This window comes from Protomyctophum bolini (assembly GCF_963924005.1).
Source record: "Protomyctophum bolini genome assembly, chromosome: 3".
NCBI classification, from domain to species: domain Eukaryota; kingdom Metazoa; phylum Chordata; class Actinopteri; order Myctophiformes; family Myctophidae; genus Protomyctophum; species Protomyctophum bolini.
The window spans coordinates 26,975,956-26,998,376 of NC_137864.1; the positions used below are offsets into that span (position 1 = coordinate 26,975,956).

Below are 22,421 nucleotides of genomic sequence, written 5' to 3' on the forward strand. Positions count from 1 at the left end.
GGGCCAAGGTCAAAGGTCGATCAGTGAATTATGAAATTATGAATTCCACACAGAGAATGACATAGAATAGAACATGCAGACAGAATGTGGAGAAAAAGCTGGCCTGACAGAAACAAAAGGAATATTTGTTTTGTTGATCTCAATTTAAAGGGGAATGGACCCCTAGGCCAATTTTGTAGGTGATTTCCTATGGAAAGCTAGTAAGCAATGCATAAAAGCTGCAACTAATAAAACTGGCCAATGTGCCATTTTTTATCGACAATATGCACACAGTGAGTGTAACACATACGGAGGCCAGCCCTGGATGCGGCAGTATGAAGATGACCTAAAATAATCTTTTAATCCAAAAGAACGTCACATAACTAAAGCCCCAACAGACAGCAAACAGTGGAGTCTTTGACTGAGGAGTACCAGCAACGTAAAAAGATAGCCATCAGCCACTGGTGATTAAAGACCTGCTGCACTAAACTATGATCAATGGCAATTACACAACCACTAATCAGGACTGGAGACTGACACATACATGCAAGCATGTGCACACACAGGGACACGGCCAATACACACATTCACGACAGGGGGCGCGCACGCACACGCACACGCAAACACACACACACGCACATGCACAGGCACATGCACACGCACACCCCTCCACTAGGCTCCTGTAGTTTAGGACACAAACCAGACTTGTGTGGAAGGAAGCATTGTCTTACCTTGGACAGGTCTCTGAAGTTACTGGGCAGAGTCAGGTCCAGCTCTTCTGACTCATAGTTAGTGATCACCCAGGGGAAGACTGGGTACTGATTGAGGTCATTGAACGTGCGGCCTGACAGTAGCGGCGATGAGAGACAGAAAGAAGTGGTACAGGGAGGGGGAGAGTGAGAGAGAGAATATGATTAAGTGAGAGAGATATTTGACCAATTCATTCAGTCAAAGCGTTTTACCATCTCCTGCATCGCCCACATGAACCAGAAAGGTTCCACAACCCTCAGACAGACAGCATGACGGTGTTCTTACCGGAGATGGTGTTGAGGAAGATGAGGTACTCGAAGTTGGAGATCTCACGTCTCTGCCAGCGCTGGGTCATGTTCGAGGCCTTGTACAGCTGCTTGGGTGTGGCCAAGGAGATACGTCTGGAGAGGGGCAAGGATCCTCAATTAAGTTCTGCAATTATCAGACCTCCTAACTCATGTGTATTATTAACACCATGAACGCCCGGGGTATTTAGGACCATTGAATCAGAGCGTCCAGCGATTTGCAGCAACGGAGCACATTTAGCAATGCACCAGGCACTATCTCGGATGTAGCCAAAACACTCCCAAGGCGATCGACAACGGGAGGTATGATTAATTCTAACACGACTAGCGATGGGACCGCGATGGGCCGTCTAAAACATAATAATAACGGAATGATTTAGATCAAGAGTTATTCACGTCATGCTAAAATGGGGGGGGGGGGGACATTTTCGATGACGTATCAAAAACAGAATTGACATCAAATGTTGCCCAACAGCCTGTGGAGCGTTGCGATCGGTTTTGATATCAATAAATCTCTGTCCTTTTATTAATCTGCATCCTGAGTGCTGGGCGTTACTATTTGATAGGACGGAGAACTCTGTTTATGCCTCTCGGTGTGTTAAGATGCTCATAGCTGGCACCACAACTACCCCTTGCTAACTATAGCATTGAGTTCCACCAGCATGTTCATTCTCTGTCTCCACCATAGCCTTCCTACAAATCATGCTCAATAAAAAGACTAAGACTCTTGGCCACTGTCAGCCTCTAGAGGCTATACTGCTCCTTGCACCCAAATTGGGAGGCTAAATTATTATTAGAAATTGTGGGCGCAGAAGGATGAACATTACAGACGAAATCAGTGGGGTTCATGCTGCAAACTGACTGGTCATAGGCATTCAAGCAAATTCTTAGCGTCATCCATGGGGGTGCAGAAGTTTATCCGACATACCAAAAACATGCGCTGCAGGTTACAAATCACCAGTAGCCAGTTACAAATCACACGTGGCTCCCGACATGCATTGCCGGCTACAAATCACCCGTGCTGCGGGTTACAAATCACCCATGGCGTCCACGTGCGGTTAGGCTTATGCTAGTGTTTGGGTCGGGTGTCAGACTAATGATTGTCGGACTCTTGTTATGTCGGAACAAATGCCTGCACCCTCATCCTTGAATATACTCAGGTTTCAAAGTATCTTATAAAGTGAACAGACATACAGGTGGACAACCACACATTGTCATCCTTATAGCCCAATATTAGCGCACCTTAAAAAAAGGTACGGTATTGACTACCCCTTACCAATTTCCCTTTAAAATATAACATGACACATTCTAAGCTTAGACTTGTCCTCCGAGAGGCAATTTGTGGTAGCACAGAACATATACACATTAAAAGAGGTTTTGTCCTGTTACACATTGGGCAAAGAATAGTTTTAAAGTCAATGGGTACAAATTCACACATGAGAACAAGACTTAGCAGAATGAAGAGCAAAAAAAAGCCTTAGGCCTCATTAAACCTTCATTATACAAAAGCCTATATGAAATATTTATTGAACTTAAGGTCCCGCTAATTAAGAAGAAAAATATGCGGTAAATAGGGGTTGAATTCGTATGAGGGTGTGCACGTGCACACACATTCACATGCACGTGCGTGCACATTGGGGCCCCCGGGAGCATGATGTATGCATCGGGGGCTTAAACAAATGACCCCCAATCCAATTAAAACAAAGGAAAATGATGGAATTAATCACTGTCAGGGTGTGAGATTATAGTCATTAGGGCGCCGCCAAAGTGAAAATACGCCCTTTTCAAATAGAAGTTTACCATGCCGAGCTGTAATGATCATTTTCCTGCCCGTTGTCTGTAGTACTAATGAATGGGAATATGCTCTTATGCTTCCATAGTGGATCTAAGTGCATTTCTGAGTCCAGACAAAAAAAATCCTTTTAATTTCATTTGAGCATTTTTAGCCAATTGTCAACATGATTAAAGATTGTTGGAAATTGCCCTTGTGTGCAGTCTGTGCACAGGAAAGACAATTGGGTAGGCATACATAATCAGGGCTGATTGGTTAAAAAACCTACAGTCAGTACCTGCACATTATTACAATTTACAGTAGGCATTTAACAGACACGCTTACCCAGAGATACTTGCAAAGCGCAAGATCATGTACAGCGCCATGAACCTTTTCCAAAATGTGAGTCGTGGTCGAGGACTAAACAGTGCAATAAGCATAATAAAATACTGTATAAATAAATCAGTCTGACAACAAGCCTTGTTACACAAATTATGTTCTAACATATGAAATGTGTCGACTGTGACGATATGGCAAGCCTTCAAGGTGGTTTTAAGACTTATTAAAATTTTGCAGTTGAAATGAGGTGAAGTGAATAAATTATAAGTTAAGTCTTTTGTAGTATAGGATATGTCCACTAACACAGTGATGTCTACAGTCTAACTCAAACACAATGACTGCTAGCATTAGTCTGACCGCATGACTGGTTAAGACTCACCCGTGGCTTCCACATGCGGTTAGGGTTTGGGGATAGGGTCTCTATGGTCGCAATATTGGATAGTCAGATTTATGGGTGTCGGATTATTGGGATGTCGGAGTAATGCAACGACTGCTGGCAGCATCAAAGGAAAGCTTGTTGTTCACAGTGATGAAGTGTTTGCCTACAAAATGTAAGGCCAGCAACATTTGAAGCAACTCCCCATAAATAGACCATGCCCATGAAACAGCTTGATCAGATTTTCCATTTGATCAAGATGTATCAGTATTTTTCAGATTCCATTCCAACTGGCTAAAATCGGCTTTCAAAGTATGCCCCAAATTTGACTCTAAAAGTGATTTTACAAATGACACAACGTGACTTTTCCCCACCAAATTGTGTGAAAATGACCACAAAACAGGGTTTTGATAACCGTTTGCAAGTACCGGTAACTTCCTTCACACATTTTTGAGAGGCCTCTATTAAAGGCAACTCCAAAGACACCTTCACTTCCGTCTGTAGGGGGCACCACAAAAGCAAACACTTGCACTGTCCTGCCGTACAAACTATTTTCCCTGCAGTTTCCTCATGTACACCTCGACTGACACAGGCGGAGATCTGCACTCCGAGCAGCACACGTTTCTAGTATTTGCACTGCTGTGGTCAAGGGATGCTTTAGTTCTGGGGCAGTGTAGTTGTGCTGGTGAGAGAACTGAAAATGCCCAGTTACAGCTGTCTCTGGGTCAAAGAGGCAAGGTGCCCCCGGCCGGCAAAATACCTTGATTAATGAGCCTGACACGCACGTGCACACGTGCACACGCGCACGCACGCACACGCACACGCACACACACACACACACACACACACACACACACACACACACACACACACACACACACACACACACACACACACACAAAAGTGAATAAAGCACCAGCATTGTGCTACAACATTAGCCAATAGAGACAAGTAACTGTCGGCAACAATGCATCTGGGATCATACAATAGAATAGAGCATCGTTCAGGCTTTTAGACATTTGTGTTCAGTCTGAAGAGTATTTTTTTAACTCTTCATATGTAAGAATAAAACAGACAAACACAATCAGCTCCCAGGTTACCACAAGAGCAAACACAACAATCATATTCACACTGTTCCTCAGAAATTATCAGCGTGGTCAAAAGGGATCTTTGAACATTGTTTGGCTGGAGCTACCAGCCAGCTAAGCCTATACCAACAACTAATTTTCTCAATTATTGACATTGAGACTGATTAGTTAACACAGCCTATAATAAAGTCACACTAGGCCTATAGGCTGCCATGTATTATAGGTATATTCATAATAAACTGACGCAGCAGAGAATACTTAAGATAACTTTAAAACGACAACATGGCGCAGTATTTAACGGCAACTACGCTGTGGCAAATGCCCTGCTGCAGACAAATGGTGCTTTCACACCAGAACTGCAAAGGCACTTGTGCGAAAGATAACAGTGCAGTGGGATGCACCGCCTTGCAATTCCTCAAAGTTTGTTCACCCTAAATTGAAATTTAGCCTCCAATACACAAAAATAGCAAAAAAGAATAACAGAAAACCCTTAACCATATCAGTGGTTGGGATATGAATGACCTTGCCACAGAAGAAGCAGAGCAGTGTGACTGTGACACACTGACTGAAGATGAGTTTAGCTAAATTGTGTAAATCTCTGATGACAACTTAAACCTGTGTATATATTATATATATACAGTAGTGTCTTCAACACTGTCTCTGCACTGGACGATGTTGTCCCGGTGACACCTGGATGGGGAGAACGTCACATTGAGGTTCCCTCCATGCTCATGCTCATCGAACTACATTTGTAGAGGGAAATATTTGAATGGAACTTTTCAGCAGTACATGGTGTTTTATGTATTTGATGTCGACACCCACAGATGGTTCAAGCCCAGGGTTTCTGGGAATGTGTCTTGGAGAAGGCCATGTATATCAATGGAGTATGCCACACAATAGGGAATGAATACAATATTAACATCTACAAGTTGGACACCATCACAATGTCTGGTCTTTAATTAACACCAGAGGCACTCCTCCACTTGCTCCCTTTGGTCACTCTGCCACCATCATTGGGACAAAGATGTTTGTATTTGGGGGAAGGGAGTGGGACCAAAGGTTCGACAACAACATTAGTGTGTTTGACACAGAGACCAACTCCTGCCTGAACACTCCTTCTGCACAGCTCCTTCCAGAGGGGCGCAAGGATCATTCAGCCTTTGCCTACAATGGAGAGCTCTACATATTTGGAGGCCAATCCTGGGTCAAGGAATTCAATGATCTGTGGACATTCAATCCAGAGACCTTCTACTGGAAGAAGGTTAAGCCCAAAGGAAACGGCCCCTGGTCAATGTATAGTATGTGTTGTTGCATGATCAGAGATCGTATCATCCTCTTTGGAGGATATAAACAATACTTCACCAGAATAAATACCATCCATGAGTGTGTACGCACTGATAAACTGTTCATGTTAGATTTAAGGCCTAGTCTGACGACATTATGCAAGCTAGCAGTTATTCAGTACAATCTGGAGCAGTCACAACTCCTACACAATCAGGTGGGAACTGGCAAAACTGAAAAAGTATGATAAAATGAAACCGAAAAATGTGTTTGCTCTTCTTCGCCGATGTGTTAGGACTTGGGGGAATGCCTTGCATGGTTTCCTCTGCCATCGGTGCATGAATGTGTGTGTGTGTGTGGGAAATGGGAATGAGTGAATTGCACAATCTATGTGCATTACAAATTAAACTAGTCCATACCCCTTTGGGTAGCCGTTCTTTTTGAGGGGCGCTAGCCCCTCCTGTGCCCAGCATTGTGTGTGTGTGTGTGTTTAGAACATAAACTATTTGATTAGCGAAGCACAGAATGTGATGTATGATAAGAGTATATATATATTGGACAATATATGGTGACATCACAATATGTATAATACTGCCTACAGTATATATGGGCAACCACAGGGCGTGAGAGGGGAGTATTGCGCAATGTCTGATGACATCTCTCCCTCTGCCACTTACAGTATATTGGCTCATTTCATTACCATTGCGATGCAATGCTCAGCCAATCACAGCGCAGAATGGCTCACCTTCCAGCCAATCGCATCATGCAATACGTGCAGACAATTCTGTCTTAATTTTTTTAGACACAATTACTACAATTATTAGATGGTGATGAGAATTATGATGACAATTTTTGGGAGCATGTGAGAAAAGTGCACACATGGTGTCTACACAACTGCAAGCATGCAGACAGTGGTCAGACTTCACATCTGCCTCCATTACCACCACCCACGCATTGTACCAGGAATTATAAGACCCGATGGGTTACACATTGCCTTCAAATCTAGACAAAGCTGTCGTGTTTGTAGCCGGGTTAGTACAAAAACCCATTTTGTTGCTGTCGAGACATTAGGTGAAGCTTCTCGTAGTTTATCAAGCACCTTGCAACTATGCAGAAGTGAAATACCCCTTGCTTCCTGTTTATAATACTCTTATTCTGTTGTCTACTTTCATCTTTCTCTGGCATGCACTCCACCTCACACAGACAATGCACGTTTGTGCTTCTGGTGTGAAAGCCCAGTATAGCTATGTAAAGGGTGAGCTGAGGCAGGGAATCCTGCCTTACAGCCCATAGCCATTATTTGTTTCACAACAAACTGGATAAATAAAAAGAGTGGATGGTGTTAGCGTGAAGCCAATTAGTCCGTAGTGTACTACAGCAAGGGAATAGAAAAGAGAGACAGGAGTAGTGAATGCCCGCACACTTGTGTTTGCTTGTGCATGAAAGGGCAAAGAGAGATGGATGAAGTGACGCTTCAGGTTTTAAGATGTAAAGTTAACCATTTCTCCGGCACTTCTTTTCCATCTCACACTACACTTTCACTCACTCACCATCAAACATGTCATTTTTATCCCGTTTTTCAATCTCTTCCCTGTTGTTTTTCCATGGCTGGTTAATGTCTGTACCAGTGCAGAACATATGCGAGATGCTGAGTGTCCATCAAGTTGGTTCAGCATCAACTGACAAAATCTGATCATTGGGGAAGGAAGACAAACCCATACAGAGTGGAACTGTGCATTGCAGTGACCGATAGGTGGTTCGAATTAGCAAGGCTAACTCTGTTTAGAGTACCGTATTGTAACTGAAGTCGCAGGTCTGATCCCCATAACAGCTTTAATTAAGTGGCAAGCTTAAATTACAGAAATGTAAGTGTGTGTGTGTGTGTGTGTGTGTGTGTGTGTGTGTGTGTGTGTGTGTGTGTGTGTGTGTGTGTGTGTGTGTGTGTGTGTGTGTGACGCGTGCGACCGCACGTGTCTCTCACCTGGTCTGTGGAAGGCCAAAGTTCGTGCCCACACCGACACGCGGAAGACAGTGGACTACCTTCTTGACTGTGGCCGTGTCTGGCAAGTTGAACATGACCGCCGCTGTGAGAGAGAGAGAGAGAGAGAGAGAGAGAGAGAGAGCTTAAAAATCATGAAACTACATTACTCTTGGTTTGGTTAGATTTTTCAGGCGTGTTTTTACATTCTTGAAGTATTGGCTAAAGTAAACTAATGTACCAAAGGGAAGTACGCACAATCGCACATCTCAAATAAAAAATAATTCTACTTTATTGGAGGATCAAGATAACAACGTTTCGACCCCACTGGGTCAGGTATTGATACCCGACCATTCATTTCCATCAAAACGGTTATTTACAATACTACACTATTCTATACAGAATCAACTTACTTCTGTTGGCCATGAAGATCTCCAGGGCCGTGTTCTGCAGCAGGTACCGTCTGGAGAAGACAGCGCGGATCTCTGTGAACAGCCATTTCCCATGGAGCCCCTCCGTATAGGCCAGAATCTGGATATCACACAAAAAATAAATAAACAAAGAAAAAGGAAGAGACACAGAATGAACAAAGGGGGGGAACAAAATCATAAGAAATCAGAGTAGGGAGGAGAGCGGAGACAGGAAAGAGGAACGTGAGCCGAACAGGAGGGAGGGAAGGCCACGCTAGTTCATTTATCATGCTGTGATGGCGCGTCGTCCTGAACGCTACGATTAATGCTTTGTATTGATCAGCCCCCATGAAAAAGAGATTCCTTTAACAAGAGAATGAGACCCGCTCAGCCCAGGGGAGTGATGGAGCAAGGCAAGGGGAAGCGTTCAGTTCACTAAAACCTAATCAGTATTACAGACGAGAACAGATATCCGGGGCATATCAGGAAGGTACAATTCAAGATTGTTAACAGAGACTCATAATCATGTGCACATTATCTGGTCAACTAGGTCTAGGATCATAGTCAGTCTATTTCTGAATGCCGTACATTTGACCTTGTACTACTTAGTCTATTGTTTGCTTGTAATATGGGTATTTAATTAACTGAAGCTTGTTCTACAGTTGCATTTGTAAGTCACAGTGATAGGAGCATTTAGCATAGGAGCTACGTAAATAACTAATAATTACATAAATAATAGTCAAGTGAACCAAATTCACCTTGATGGTGTATTGCAGTGTCTTGACTCTAAGGAAATATGAAAGGGATCAAGACGAGTGTAACAGCTGGGTTTATGCTAAGTAGCCTATTAGATTTTTTTCTTCTATAATTCCAAGCAGGTCATTGACTCTCAGGTTAAGCAGTATTATGTTATCTAGCTTTAGAGCTAAAAAACTTAGATGAGCATAGCCTAATCGGCCCCTGTGGAAATTGCAGTGGGGCTTCAGAGAGAGTAACATGTTCTGATGGCTGTCATAGTGCCTGACAGACCCAGATGATTGGCCCTGCCCCTGTGATTCATACTTCGGCTAATCCGCCATTTAGCCTTGGTACCAACCCACTTAACATTGCTTTGGTGGCTAGTACTTTGTTTCACCCCCTCTCTGTTTTGTTTCAAAGGATTTACAGATGGGGTGGGATGGTGTTAAGAGACGTGGAATTGAGGGTGTAAAAAGGGTCAGTTGAGGTTGTCACAGAGTGGTTTAGAGACACCGCAGTATTCAAAACATATTCAAATGTGAGCTAGCGAGCTAGGACCTAGCATCAACTTCAAGGGGCTCATTAAGGGAAGGCTGACATGATGGTGGAGGCCACCAGCTGAGGACAGTCTCTCTCTGAGGAATACAACCTGCCTGCATCACAGACTCACTTCAAAGTCTCTGGAGTTCAATTAAATGTGGATTAGTGGCTTGGAGGAGCAGGCTGGTGGTGCCTTAGCGCCAGTCTGCTAGCCTTCTTTAGCGGCCGGGGACCCAGGACGACCATACCCCACCATGTACCGTTAGCCTGTAGCTATGGCAACCCTGTCACAAAACCCCTCAATGCTCTCGCAACTGAAGCTTTAGTTGGTAAATAAGGGCTGCAACTATCGTTTTTTTATTATTATTTATTGAATAATCGAGAAGCACGTTTGGAAATGCATGATATATATTGTATAAGCACCAGTCTTTGATTTGATAACACATTAACACGAGACCTGTATTTTGAGTTGTGTACACAAAGAAATCAAAGTGATCGGAACTTGCCATTAAGACAGAATGACAATAAAAATGTGAATTTTCTTGAGAACGTACTCTTCATGTGAGTGTAAGTTATAGATCTGTATATTCAACAGCAGAATTTCATCTTGGTATTCAGAAAAAGCTTCATACCATTTATCCAAGTCAGTTTCTGACAGCATTTGAGTTCTGAAGACAAACAGACAGAGGATCAATTTGATTTATCTTTTCTGTGTGACGACAGGGTGGCCAATCAGCTTCACGCGTCAACCAACATCGTTCAAATCTCAGTACATGTCAGCCCCTGACCTTCATATTTCAACACCAATTTCTTTCATTTCAGTTCAAGTACAGTTTCTTCCTTGCATGAGATGAAGAACTCTCATTTTCAAGTATACGGTACTCGAAGAATGACCTTTCACCTCTGAAAAGGTAGGATGTTGACTTATTTCACCCCTGGCAGTCTATGCGAAGATCTCACAGCAGACATCAGGGATTTGCTCAGGCTAAAGTTGATGAAGCACGTTCTCCAACCAATTCCACAGAGAGATGACAGTATTGCAGCCTGGCCAGCCGGCCAGGGGTATCGTATTTTCCGCTGGACTGATGCGTCCCTGGGAACACTGTAAATAACATTTTCAAACATCATTCCCCCACCTATATCGCCAGCACCCTTTCCCTTGCAGATGAAAAAGCTGAGCTGGGTGACAAGGGAATGCGATAAATGAGCCACGTTCAAATGCTCTGGTCGTTCTGGCCACAGGCGGACAAATTACAGTTGTGTAGAGGTTATTGTCCAAGCCGGGAGTTATGGCTGCCACCGCTTTCTCTATGATGGATAGAAATGGTGGAACTGGATAAGCTGGTGTACCTGAAAGGTGGCGTTTGAAAATGGCTGTATTATTGCAAAAAAACTAAAATGATTACATCTTGAAAAGACAAGCTATTCAATGAGTCAAGGCCTTGAGGTGACTCGACTTTGTCATCCATTGGAATTTCTGAATAAAACTTGTGAGTGAAGAAAAATAAAGTGTATAAAGAATACACAAATCACAAACAGATTATCTAAACGTTTGTCATACAAAAGCAGGAAAATGGAACTAGGTTGTTGTTGAGCTTCTAAATGTCAAACATGAAGATGAAATGCTAAAAGCTACAGGAGGAGTTCTTCAAAGGGAGATGTGGAGCTAATGCACCCTTCTTGATTGGTTGAATATAAAGCACAGTGATCCATTGATTCCGCTCTGACTTCACCGGATGAATTTCAAAGTAAGGGTGCAGCCAAACAGAAAACAAAGGTGGTACTCTCTGATTTCTGGTTTCTCTCGCCTCTCTCTCGTTGTCTCACTCTCTCTGTACCTCTCTCTCTTTCTCTCCCCTGTGAGCATTTCAACCTGTTTGTGCGCTGGGCTGCTGCTCATTTCTGAAGCACTGTCGTTTGTCTCTGTCAGACGCCCAAACGACGACAGAATGAAGAAGGACACATGAAGAGAGACTGGATGAGTGTGGCTACGGCGAATGCTCGCACATGCACACACGCACACATAAAGAACAGTGCCAATCTAGCTACAATCCACCCTCAGCAGCACAACACAAGGGCATATACACAAATCACAACACCAGTCTCTAGCATATTCAAAGGAGGAAGAAAACATGAAAACAAATTCACAAGCACACAGATGCTCATGTGAAAACGTCCACCACTGTATTGCAAACAAAAATCACACTTATGTGAAGTGAGGGGCGCCCATTGAATTTATATCAGCCAGATGACATCTTACGTTGTCATGTAGTGTACTAAACAGACATTAAAGACTGGCAAACGAATTACAATGAACTGCTCTAAACAAACATTAAAAGTCCATAGACTTGGCTGCCACATTACGTAATTGTTCTTTACAAAAGGACCCTTCTCCATCACCTGCTTTGTTTCAAAACCCCACACACGGGTCCCCATTTACCCTGAAAAAACAGGCCATGTGGGGCAGAAGCACATAGTCGGACACGGTGACACGACCTACTGATATTTAATTGAAACTGCCCTGAAAGAAGGGGGAGGTGGAGGGCTGGGCCACGGAGCAAGTATCAAGAAGCGCACTTCAAGATAAATGAGGCTCTCAGCAGCCGTCCCTGCTGGCCAGGCCGGAGCGAGTGAGTGTGCCGGGGCTGATAAGACCCTCAAACTGAAGAATAGATGAAGCGCTGCCCATAAAGAAGCAAAGAAAATCCCAGTTGCTCTTACAAAACATGTGGTGGAGTCCAAAATAGCATGCAATCGGACTGAGACAAGAGCCAAAGGCTGAATACACCAGTTTTACCGTTTGGTAAAATGCCATGCCAGCATCTTTGAAGGAAAATGAGGTGATTGAAGTTCAATTTGTTGCCTGTTATTAAGCATTTCCGCATGACTGCCTCAGTTAAAGGATAATGGATGAGGGATTTATTATTACCTTTTGGTCAAATGAAGTGGTGTGGGAGATAAGGTGATGAAATTAATGAGCGAGAGGAAGAGAGGTGATCAATCAACATCAAAATGGGGACGAGGGAGACGCAGCGTTTTGGAGGACTTGATAGAATTCACAGCTGAAGAGGGGAAAAAAGAAAAAGCTGTGCATGGACTTATCAGTGTGTGGAATTGCTTTTTGTTGCGTCGCATTTTCCCAAAGCAATCCTCAGTACAACGCCCCCAGCCCCACCCACACACACACACACACACACACACACACACACACACACACACACACACACACACACACACACACACACACACACACACACACACACACACACACACACACACACACACACACACACACACACACACACATGCTGCGAAACAGAAACCCAAACCATACCAAATCACTTTTATATGCAAATATGAGCCTCATTTGATGCTGAGGTCCAAGGCCTTTGTGAAAAAGTGCTCTCCCTAAATGCATACACAGTGTCCATTATACAAATGAACAATATTCTCTCATACAGTATACTGTAAGAATGAAGTTTATGTTTCCACATACAGCAGGCTGCATTTCAGGGATATTTTCCTGCCGTTTCTCCTTCTCACTTCAATGAGCAAAGAATCAAATCACCTCCAACGAGCAGCAGGCTGCGACGGCAGTCGGCAGCACATTGTGCTTCCCCGTAGGAGCAGCAGAGGAAAATGAAAGCATAGACTAACACGAGCTGACATTTAGGGCCTGTTTGAAACTCATCTGGTGCCGGCGCACATCGGCCATCAGTTTATAACCCTTGAGGGCTGCACAATTAATGGTGTGTAATCGCATTTTTGCAATTTGAGCCTCCAAAATCGACGTAATGTGGGACACTGCAACAGTGGCAATCATAATGTGCAGTTTCATTTCACAGAGAACGCCTGCCCATGCTGAAATTAGTCAATATGGTATATGGGAAGATATTTTAAACATACTTTTTCCCGCCACAAATAATCAAGAACACAATTATAAACTGGATCTCAATCTCCAGCAATATAATTGGGATCAACATAATCCTGTCCGTCCAACATCCAATCAGCATTAATTCCCAACTCACGCCCCCCCATTACACACCCTCACCCCACCCACTGTTCTATTTTGGCAGACTAGGCCTTGTCACCACACCGTCTGTAAATGAGTTCATCGGACTAACGAGGAGACAGAGGACCCCGGACACACTAACGAGGGGTCTGGTTGCCTGCGCTTCTGGACCAATCACGGCCCTCGACAGTGCTGAGTGCTGACATGGTGCCAGTCCCGGCAGCCCCCAACCCTATGCCACCCCACACAAATATCAGCCCCCAGGAGCCAATTAAGACTGATTTTGTTGTTGAGACCGACTGATATAGGGAGTAAAACACAACTAGAGAGACAAGGAGGAATGAGATGAAGATATTACTGCAAAAATGGTAAGGGAGAGATGGGTTGACATGAGAAAAAGTTAAACAATGATCTGGAAGAGAAAGAGAGATACTGTATGATGGTAATGGTAAGATAGTAAGACTAAAGGAGTGTGTGCGTGTGTGTGTGTGTGTGTGTGTGTGTGTGTGTGTGTGTGTGTGTGTGTGTGTGTGTGTGTGTGTGTGTGTGTGTGTTCATGCATGCGTGTGTGCGTGCTGTGTGTGTGTGTGCGTGCGGTGGGGCAGAATGTACCCGCCTCACTACAGAGGTAAAGATCATGAGACCTTGGTAAAGTCCAGCCACATGATGGTACTTTCACACTCCAGCAGACATCTTCTGGTCTCTGTGGCTCCATGATCCATGAAGTAGCTATGTAACCACTGTCTAGCCACTGCTACTATGTGGCTGTTGAACCATGGAAGCCTTAAAGACCCAGACCCCAAACCCCAGTTCAAATTAACTCAAGACAACTAATTAAACATACTACATCTATTTGGTCATTTAATAATACATGATAATATAACATCCCATATACACAGATAGCGGTGCACTTAGACAATCAAACTGTATACAGGTCTGTACAAAAACAAATGGAAATACAATTTGCACAGAATTGAGACAATGCTACTACAACCGTTTCTGCTTATATACACCCAAGAAGATCTGTGTCAAGGTATGATTGATGGGCACAATTGTTCCACCGTCATGTAACTAATTCAAGCTGTAATCACTGGTCACACATTGGAGCATATCTGCCTCCAGGGAAGTAAAACAAACTACAAGGCCCGAGAAAATAAACACGGCTAAGAAGCCGCTGGAGTGTGAGAGAATTAAAGGAAAATAAACAGGCCTGGCTTGTAGCGAGTGTAAAGTTATGAAGCCTACAGGGCTCAAGAGCACTCAGTACCAGAAACGTTGCTGGGTTGAAGGCAGCACTCCCTGAAGAGAATCGCGCACGCACATACGCACGCACACACGCACACACGCACACACACACTTTTGAAAAGGATCTTTTTGGGGCACTTAGCTTGAATTTAGCCTAATAAGGATTAAACCCTTCTTTAGCGCTCTGCTCTGTTTGCTAACAGGTTAGCCTTTTCACTCATCGTCCTGCTTGGGTGCTTAGCCTTTTTTGAAGCTCGAACAAAAAAACCTCAAAATGAACAGGCGGGAGGGAGGGGGGGGGGGGGGGGGGGGGGGGGATGGGTTCTGTGGATTTAAGTAAAATGCTGCTATGGTCTCAGGGTTAATTGGTAGAGAAGGGAAGCTTTTACAGCATTAATTCATTAAACATTTAGCCTTCAGTGCAAAAGTCTGTAGGAACAAAGGCCTCCTGAGTAACTTGACAGACAATAAGACACATTATTATCTGCCAGAGGTATGCACTGTCTATATAGGCCTACACAAATTATTTATTTATGCGTGACAAGCTTCTCTGTCCTGACACCACCAGTAACCACCAACTCCAACGTAACACATTTTCCCTTCAACAACGAAGGAAAGTGTAACTTATTTCTGCAGTTACAGAGATAAGGATCAGAGAAGCCAGAAGGTACAGACCCCCCCCCCCGGCCCCCCTGCATTTTCAAGCTCCATTCAAGGCCTGTGATTCCTCTTCCCCTCCCTCACAGTTTAGACTTAGGCGGTTTAACCTTGGGGTCCAGTGAGGGCACAGCGAGTGGTTCAGGGGTGATGGCTGACATAAAGGAGGGATAAGGAGACATAAGTGAGGGGCAGAGGAGCGTGAAATGCAGTAGACGTGTATATAAAATGAGCACTCTTCGCTCTCTGTATACCTGCTAGGACTGATGCTCCATTAGTGTGGCAGAAGCTGCAACTACAAACTATATTTAGGCACGGTGACAATGACCGAGAGGAGTTTGTGCAGCCTGTTAGAGAAACCACATGGCAAACTTCACATTGTGCACCTGGAAGAGATTTGGTTGGAACTTATTTGATACATACTTGAATTGGCCTACATCAATGTTAGGGATGCATTTGTGGCTTGGACAGTTAATGCAGCAGCATATTTCACATAGGCACAGATGCGGTCATAACATCATTGGGTTTGAATCTGGCTCATGACAACTGCATACTGTAACACATCATCCCATCTGCACTTCTTCTTTTGCCTTTATACTGCACTGACTAAAACTCAAAAAACACCTCAACATTTTTCTTTAAAATAACACAATCTTGCATTAGCTACTTGTTTAATGGCAAAAGTCAAGCCATCTAAGAACTCATGAGATGCTGGGGTGTGAGGCTGCTAGAGCGCACCTGTTAAGATGGAGGTGAAAGGAACCAGGACACATTCTTTGATTTGTCAAGCTCATCAGCAAACACTAGTATCATGAAAGGAAAAGAGAAAATATGTATGGTTTTCAGCCTTTCAGCAGTATCGAGAAAATCAGAAAGACAGCCCAATGCTACTGCTCATGGAGTCGTTGAAGACTCAATGGCACTGGCCCCGTTCCCCCTCCCCTTATTTCCCTCATAAGCTGCCATGGCAAACATCAGACAGGTTAAGATCGCTGACCAGCTCCTATCGCATTCTCCTCGCTTTCCACTCAATCTCCTGCAGCCCTTTTGCCTTTTTTGTGTTGGCTGGGACATTTTTTTCAGGCTGTTCCAGAGGTTCATTGGAGTAAATTCTTCTCTAATCCGGCTATTGTCGCCAGCTTAAGTTGGTGTGGGGTGCAAAAGCAGACCCTCTCAGGGGGGAATTTGGGGCCGGCTTGTTGGAAGAAGGGTCAGGAGGAAAGAGAAGGCAGAGAGAAAGGCCCATGCAGGCCTGTGGGGTAGATTTGTTTGGATCTGAAGGTGACTCGTATGGTCATCAGTGACAGTATATTGAGAGACACCACCTTAACCTGGAAGCTGTACTCCATACTTTGCAGACCAGAGGGTTGTGTGGGCATATTAAATGAGTGAAACAAGAATCAGTTATAAATGCTTAAATGTCTCCCTCTGTTCAATATTTAGTTTCCTCCTTAACTCCTTGCAAAGAAATATTGGATTGAGTTGCAAGCATTTCAATGAGCAATATTATTTAACTTGGGCCAAATGTTCCATTTCAAATAGATTTATTAAATATGACTGTGATAACTGGTGTGAAGCTAATGCAACTTGGACTATTAAATGGAATATGCAGATGTGAATCATTGTTATGAGGAAGGGGATATGCATGGTCTCGTAAAATAGCAAGATGAACAATAACGCAATCTTCTGGCTTCAGTCTACACTCTACACAGTGTAAAAACGGCACGTCCCTCCTCCACCCTTTTGTAAACCTTTACCTTTTAAGCAAAAATTGACAGACCGGTGCAATTTAACACACACGCACGCGCATCCAGAACTGAGCTGGCCGTGCATCCTCACATTTCTACAGTATTGTTATTGTATTTTTTATTACGTCCGTTCCTTCTCTCTTCCCACTATAGGAGACAAATAAACCCCTGTGATGCTTTGGTCCCCTATAAAGGAGTCTTGCATGACTGGTTATGCCATAGCGTGTCCCTATGGATCTGCTGTTGCAACCAGACTGGATGGGTCATTAACTATAATGGTGGAGGATAGCTGCAGCCTGCAGGAGTCAGCAAAGTGACATTCTGCTCTCACCAGTCAGACACCAAGATGTCTTTACAGGGAGCAAAGCAATACCAATAGCTTTCCTTGGATTTAAAATACAAAAACACTGGTTTGATTTATTTTCATTAATCAATGCTATGCATGGCCATCGTATTTATGAGACTAAAAATCACACCCGTGTGAAGTGAGGGGCGCTTTACCAACCCTTATCATCTTACATCATCGCGATATCATAACATAACATCATATGCCGATTTGCTCAGTGACAGACAAAACAAACGAAGGAACAATGAAGTCTGTTGATTGTTAATGGCATTGAAATGTTTGTGTTAATGACAAAACAAACATTAGACTCTTTTTTAAACCTGTATATAGGAAGGGCTATCACCCCTCATAAATACAAGTAGCGAAGGCGAAGCCTTTTGAAAATAAGGTGATAATTCAGAACACATCCTACCTCACACGTTTAATCTGAAATGCACAGTGAAGCCTGCATTTGTAACTCTGAGGTGTACAAATGTAACCAAGTGGACCAATAAGAGTCCGTTTTGTCAATTTACAATTCCAATTTACAATCTGCCGGGGACGTGGACATCGATCCTTCAATCGCAAGACCCCGGGGTCTCTCTATGACCTCCGCTGAATAACAAAGGCCAGCAGGAACAGCAGGTACACAGGTGCTGAGTGTAATATCAGTGGCCTACCAGGCAGACTGGCATCCATAAACAGGCCAATCCATCAGGCTGCAGTGTTGTCTTTGACACGAATGTCGAGGGCGGGGGGGGGCAGGGGTACAAGGGGAACAAATGATGGAGAGAGGGGATCAATCAAGGGGAGGGAGGGGAGGTGGGATGAGGGGAGGGCACATGCCCCTAGACCGTGGCCCACAGTCAAAGCCCGGAGATGGAGCATGATGGAGAGGCGAGGCTCAGGTGCAGCAAGATAGGGGGCAGGGTGGAGGTGGAGGTGGTGGGCTCTTTGTCTGGAGGTGTTTAGTAAAGTGAGGGCAGGTCTGCTCCGCAGCGGGCTGGGGTTGCGTTAAGATTTCAGTCGGGTCAGCGGTGGTGACGGGGCAATGGTAATGGTCAGGTTTGTGAGCGTGTGGGTTGTTTATTGTGCGGTGTTTTTTTTTAGGTGAGAGCATGAGTGTGAACTCAAGTGGATGGCCATTGAATTTCTGTGTGTGTGTGTGTGTGTATGTGTTTGTATCGTGGTCCACACAGCCGTTTGAGAGCAAAGAGACTGGAAGACGTGATTGTGTGAAAATGAGTTTAGTTTGTCGATTGGATGATTAGAACAAAATGTGAATGCAATAGCGTATACATACATTAAGAGAGTGAGTGTGAGTTTATTTTGCTATGTTTGTGTTTCCTGGTGTAGACAGACCAATTCAAGATGAGGGCAATTGTAAGACATGTCCGTGTGTGCGCAACTGCGCATGTGTTCAGGTGTGTGCCTGTGTGTGTGTATCTTGTCCCAACAGCCCAGTTTAGAGCAGAGAGTGATTGGAAGGGAGACATTAGTCATCATTAGTTGGGGAGAAGACAGTGTCTAATGCGTCCCTACGTGTTGACCAAGTGGCAATCATCTCCCCTGGCCTGTCCTGCCTGATTACCAGTCACTGATACTCTGCGCTTTATCAAATGGATTTACACAGACAACACGCAAAAGGCCACAAAACTGCAACGAAGCACACGACATAGTGACAACATGCTGAACCACTGCAACTCAGTGGAGAACAGGTACATGCTGTGGATGGAATTTAAAGTTCCCCTGCTTTTTGGTGACAACTCTGGCAACATCCTGGTCCTTACCTAGTTTGTCTTTAATTACTTGCGCAAGCAGAGTGCGCAAGTAATAGTTTCGCCCGGCTCGTATGCACCGTCCCAGCCAACCCGCCACTTTTGATGCGCATGCACCGTCCCAGCAAATTGTGCCTGATTTGCTCGGACCAGATTACATGGTGTGTATATGTATAACTAGCTCTCAATGATGACGTACGAAATATGTGGATTAAAGGACCCAATGCCAGAGTGTAATTGGTTTTCGATGGTGATGTAATGATGATATGTTTTAGTGTTGGGAGGATTAAAGGTAATGCTCCTGTGTATACATGTAATCTGGCACCACTGCCGTATCAGGCACAGTTTGCTGGGACGGTGCATACGCATAAAAAGTGGCGGGTTGGCTGGGACTGCGTACGGCGCAAAGTAACCACAGTATACCGCTAATCAATTTACAAATTACATATAATATATACATAGTATGTATACAGTAGCTCTCAATGATGACGTAAGAAATATGTGGATTAAAGGACCCAATTCCAGAGTGTAATTGGTTTTCGATGGTGACGTAATGACGATATGTTTTAGTCTTGGGAGGCACTGATTGACATATACGTCACCATCCAAAGTCGTCACTTACGTATTCATTACAACATTATGTTTCTGAAGTGTATAAAAACAATTACCATTGTTTCATTCTGGCACCACTGCCGTATCAGTAGTCATTACTGAGATTTGACAGTTTGTAGCGGTCGAAAGTACTTGCGCGCTCTGCTTGCGCACTAGTGTGCAACAAGCAAGTATGCACTCGACAGAGTGCAGTTCTAGTTTACTTTGTGTTTATTTGGACAGGACAATGCACTTTAAAAAATACTAAAACATGATTTATGTAACTGCATACACAGGATTAAGTGTAAATACACCGTAAGCTAATAGTCCCCAAAACATACAAACAGAACAGAACCCACCACTTAAAAGGGAATGCTGCAGGATCCTAGTGCTTGAGGATATTTTGGAACATAACACGTTGTCCGAAACTGTAAAATACATTAATACATTTATGGCACATTTCAGGTGTCTATGCCATTTTGGCACTCGCAAATCAAGCCAGAAATCTCCATATATGGGCATAAAAGGGACACAGACAGATGGGTGGATTGGGTACAACGGTCAACGGGTATTGCATAGGGTGTAGGGCATGGTTCTCCAACTTCCATCGTTACTGACTCGGTGCTCTAGTTTACAGCCAGGCACCGGTCTGGCGACTTTAATTATCAATATCAACAACTCATTTTCATGTCTGTTCTCTTATAAACTTATTTATTTTTACCCCATTTTAATTCACATTTCAAATCCATGTATGTTATCAGATGTTATATAATCACTATAACAGAATAATCTATAACAAATCGTCTACACTCACTGGCCCCTTTATTAGGCACACTTGCCTGCTGTACTTTTAACAGGCATTTCTAAGCTCACCTTTTAAAATGCTGTGACCACCTCAATCTTTGTGTTTTCTGTCAGCTTTGTTGTGGTTGTTATCTGGGAAACTACAGGTGTATTCTTCTGCTCTGACCATTTTCAGGAATGTATGTAGAGAAATCACTTTCAACATGGAGTGAAGAGGTTTGCATATAGTATCGGACTTAGTAAGAAAAGGCCGTAAGCTGTTTGATTGATTGTATATTAACAGTTTGTAGAATAAGTACAGTTCGAGGAAAGCACAGTTCAATACAACGTCTGCTAAGAGGATTGAGATACCCAGAAAAGCAATAAGACTTGTTTACATTGGGGTCCTCCATTTTCAATTGCTCCGAACATTTAAAGACATACTGTAGGCCTCCAAATATACAGTACTATGCATGAAAAAGGATAAAACATCATAACGGTTTTATCTCTCACACTCACACACACACACACAGGACTGGTGACTTTGACTTAACTGCTTACAGAACTCACCTATTGGCTTGTTCCTGACACAGGCGTGCCATTAATGACGGTAAAGCACACCCTCTCATGTGATATTATATACTTGAATGAGGTTCACTTGCCAGATCACAAACATTAAAAGCTGCCATCAATAATAGCACTACAGACATGTTGTGAGCTTGTAGACCTGTTACTTTCACTATTCATTGTATGACAAAGTATGTATAAAGGCTTATAAATGGTGAAAGTAACACTCAGGAGTTTGTGGTGCATACTGTACATAATGGAACAAAAACCTGTGTCCCCACAAACCACTCGGGCCTCCAGATGACATATAACTGGACACCTCTGTTGTAAAGCTTGGGTCGGTGCCTCTATAAACAATAACAAAGAAAGCAGCATCTTCAACAGTTGCCATAGAAGGTCCTTGATCTCTTGATCCAGCCATGGCTATAAGTCAACTGCGGCAATGAGCTGTCTGACCAAAATATGACTGTCCACAGAACGGGCCTATAAACAATAAAAGACGCCGGCGTCCCATATGTTCTCCTTGACTTTGAAGACCCAACCCCCCGCCACCCCCCCACCCCCCATATCTCTCTCAAATGCTCCTTATCAGACCGACGGATCGCTGGCCTCAACCACAAAGGATGAGTTCATATAGTTTGTGATATAAAGCTCAGTCAAAAAACAAGACAGTGTGCAGTGAGCAGATCTGACTGAATACAGCTACTGCAGTGAATTTGAGCTGATAAAGCAGGGGGAAATGGAGGATGAGTGCACGTGCACACATGGGGACGTACCCAAGAAAGGAGCAGAAATAGAAAGAGAGTAGGGCTAGAAAGCGCATACGCGCTTCAGGAAGCTTAAAACCGTTATTTGGCCTCATTTCTCCTAATTGGCTCAAATCATTCCCAATTGTTTGCATGTGTCTTTTCACAAAGCGGCTGGACAGTGACTTGACATAAGAAGCATCTCAGAATGAGGGAAACGGAACGATAATAATTGGCTTTCCCAATGAGCAGATAAGTTAAGGTATTCCACCGGGGAGAACAGTGGACGGGATTAAAACAGGACGTTAACGTTAAGAATGAAGGGAGAGTTGCGACGGGGTGAGAAGGGACAAGGAGGGGGAGACATGAGGAAGGCGGGGAAAGGCGAGAAGAGAACACATGATGGCCGTGATG

The 22,421-nt window shown here is 43.8% G+C and overlaps 1 protein-coding gene across 6 annotated transcripts in view; it reads right to left on the reverse strand.

Moving 5' to 3' along the window:
- lrba (LPS-responsive vesicle trafficking, beach and anchor containing) overlaps positions 1-22,421 on the reverse strand; it is a 280,974-nt gene that overhangs the window by 79,297 nt on the left and 179,256 nt on the right. For all 6 annotated transcript variants that reach the window (XM_080759177.1, XM_080759176.1, XM_080759175.1 and 3 more), the window contains exons 40-43: positions 8,281-8,398; positions 7,871-7,973; positions 1,015-1,130; positions 711-823 (exon numbers count right to left, since the gene is read on the reverse strand). In XM_080759177.1, coding sequence (XP_080615303.1) covers positions 711-823; positions 1,015-1,130; positions 7,871-7,973; positions 8,281-8,398 — 450 coding nt within the window. The remainder of the gene's footprint in view (positions 1-710; positions 824-1,014; positions 1,131-7,870; positions 7,974-8,280; positions 8,399-22,421) is intronic.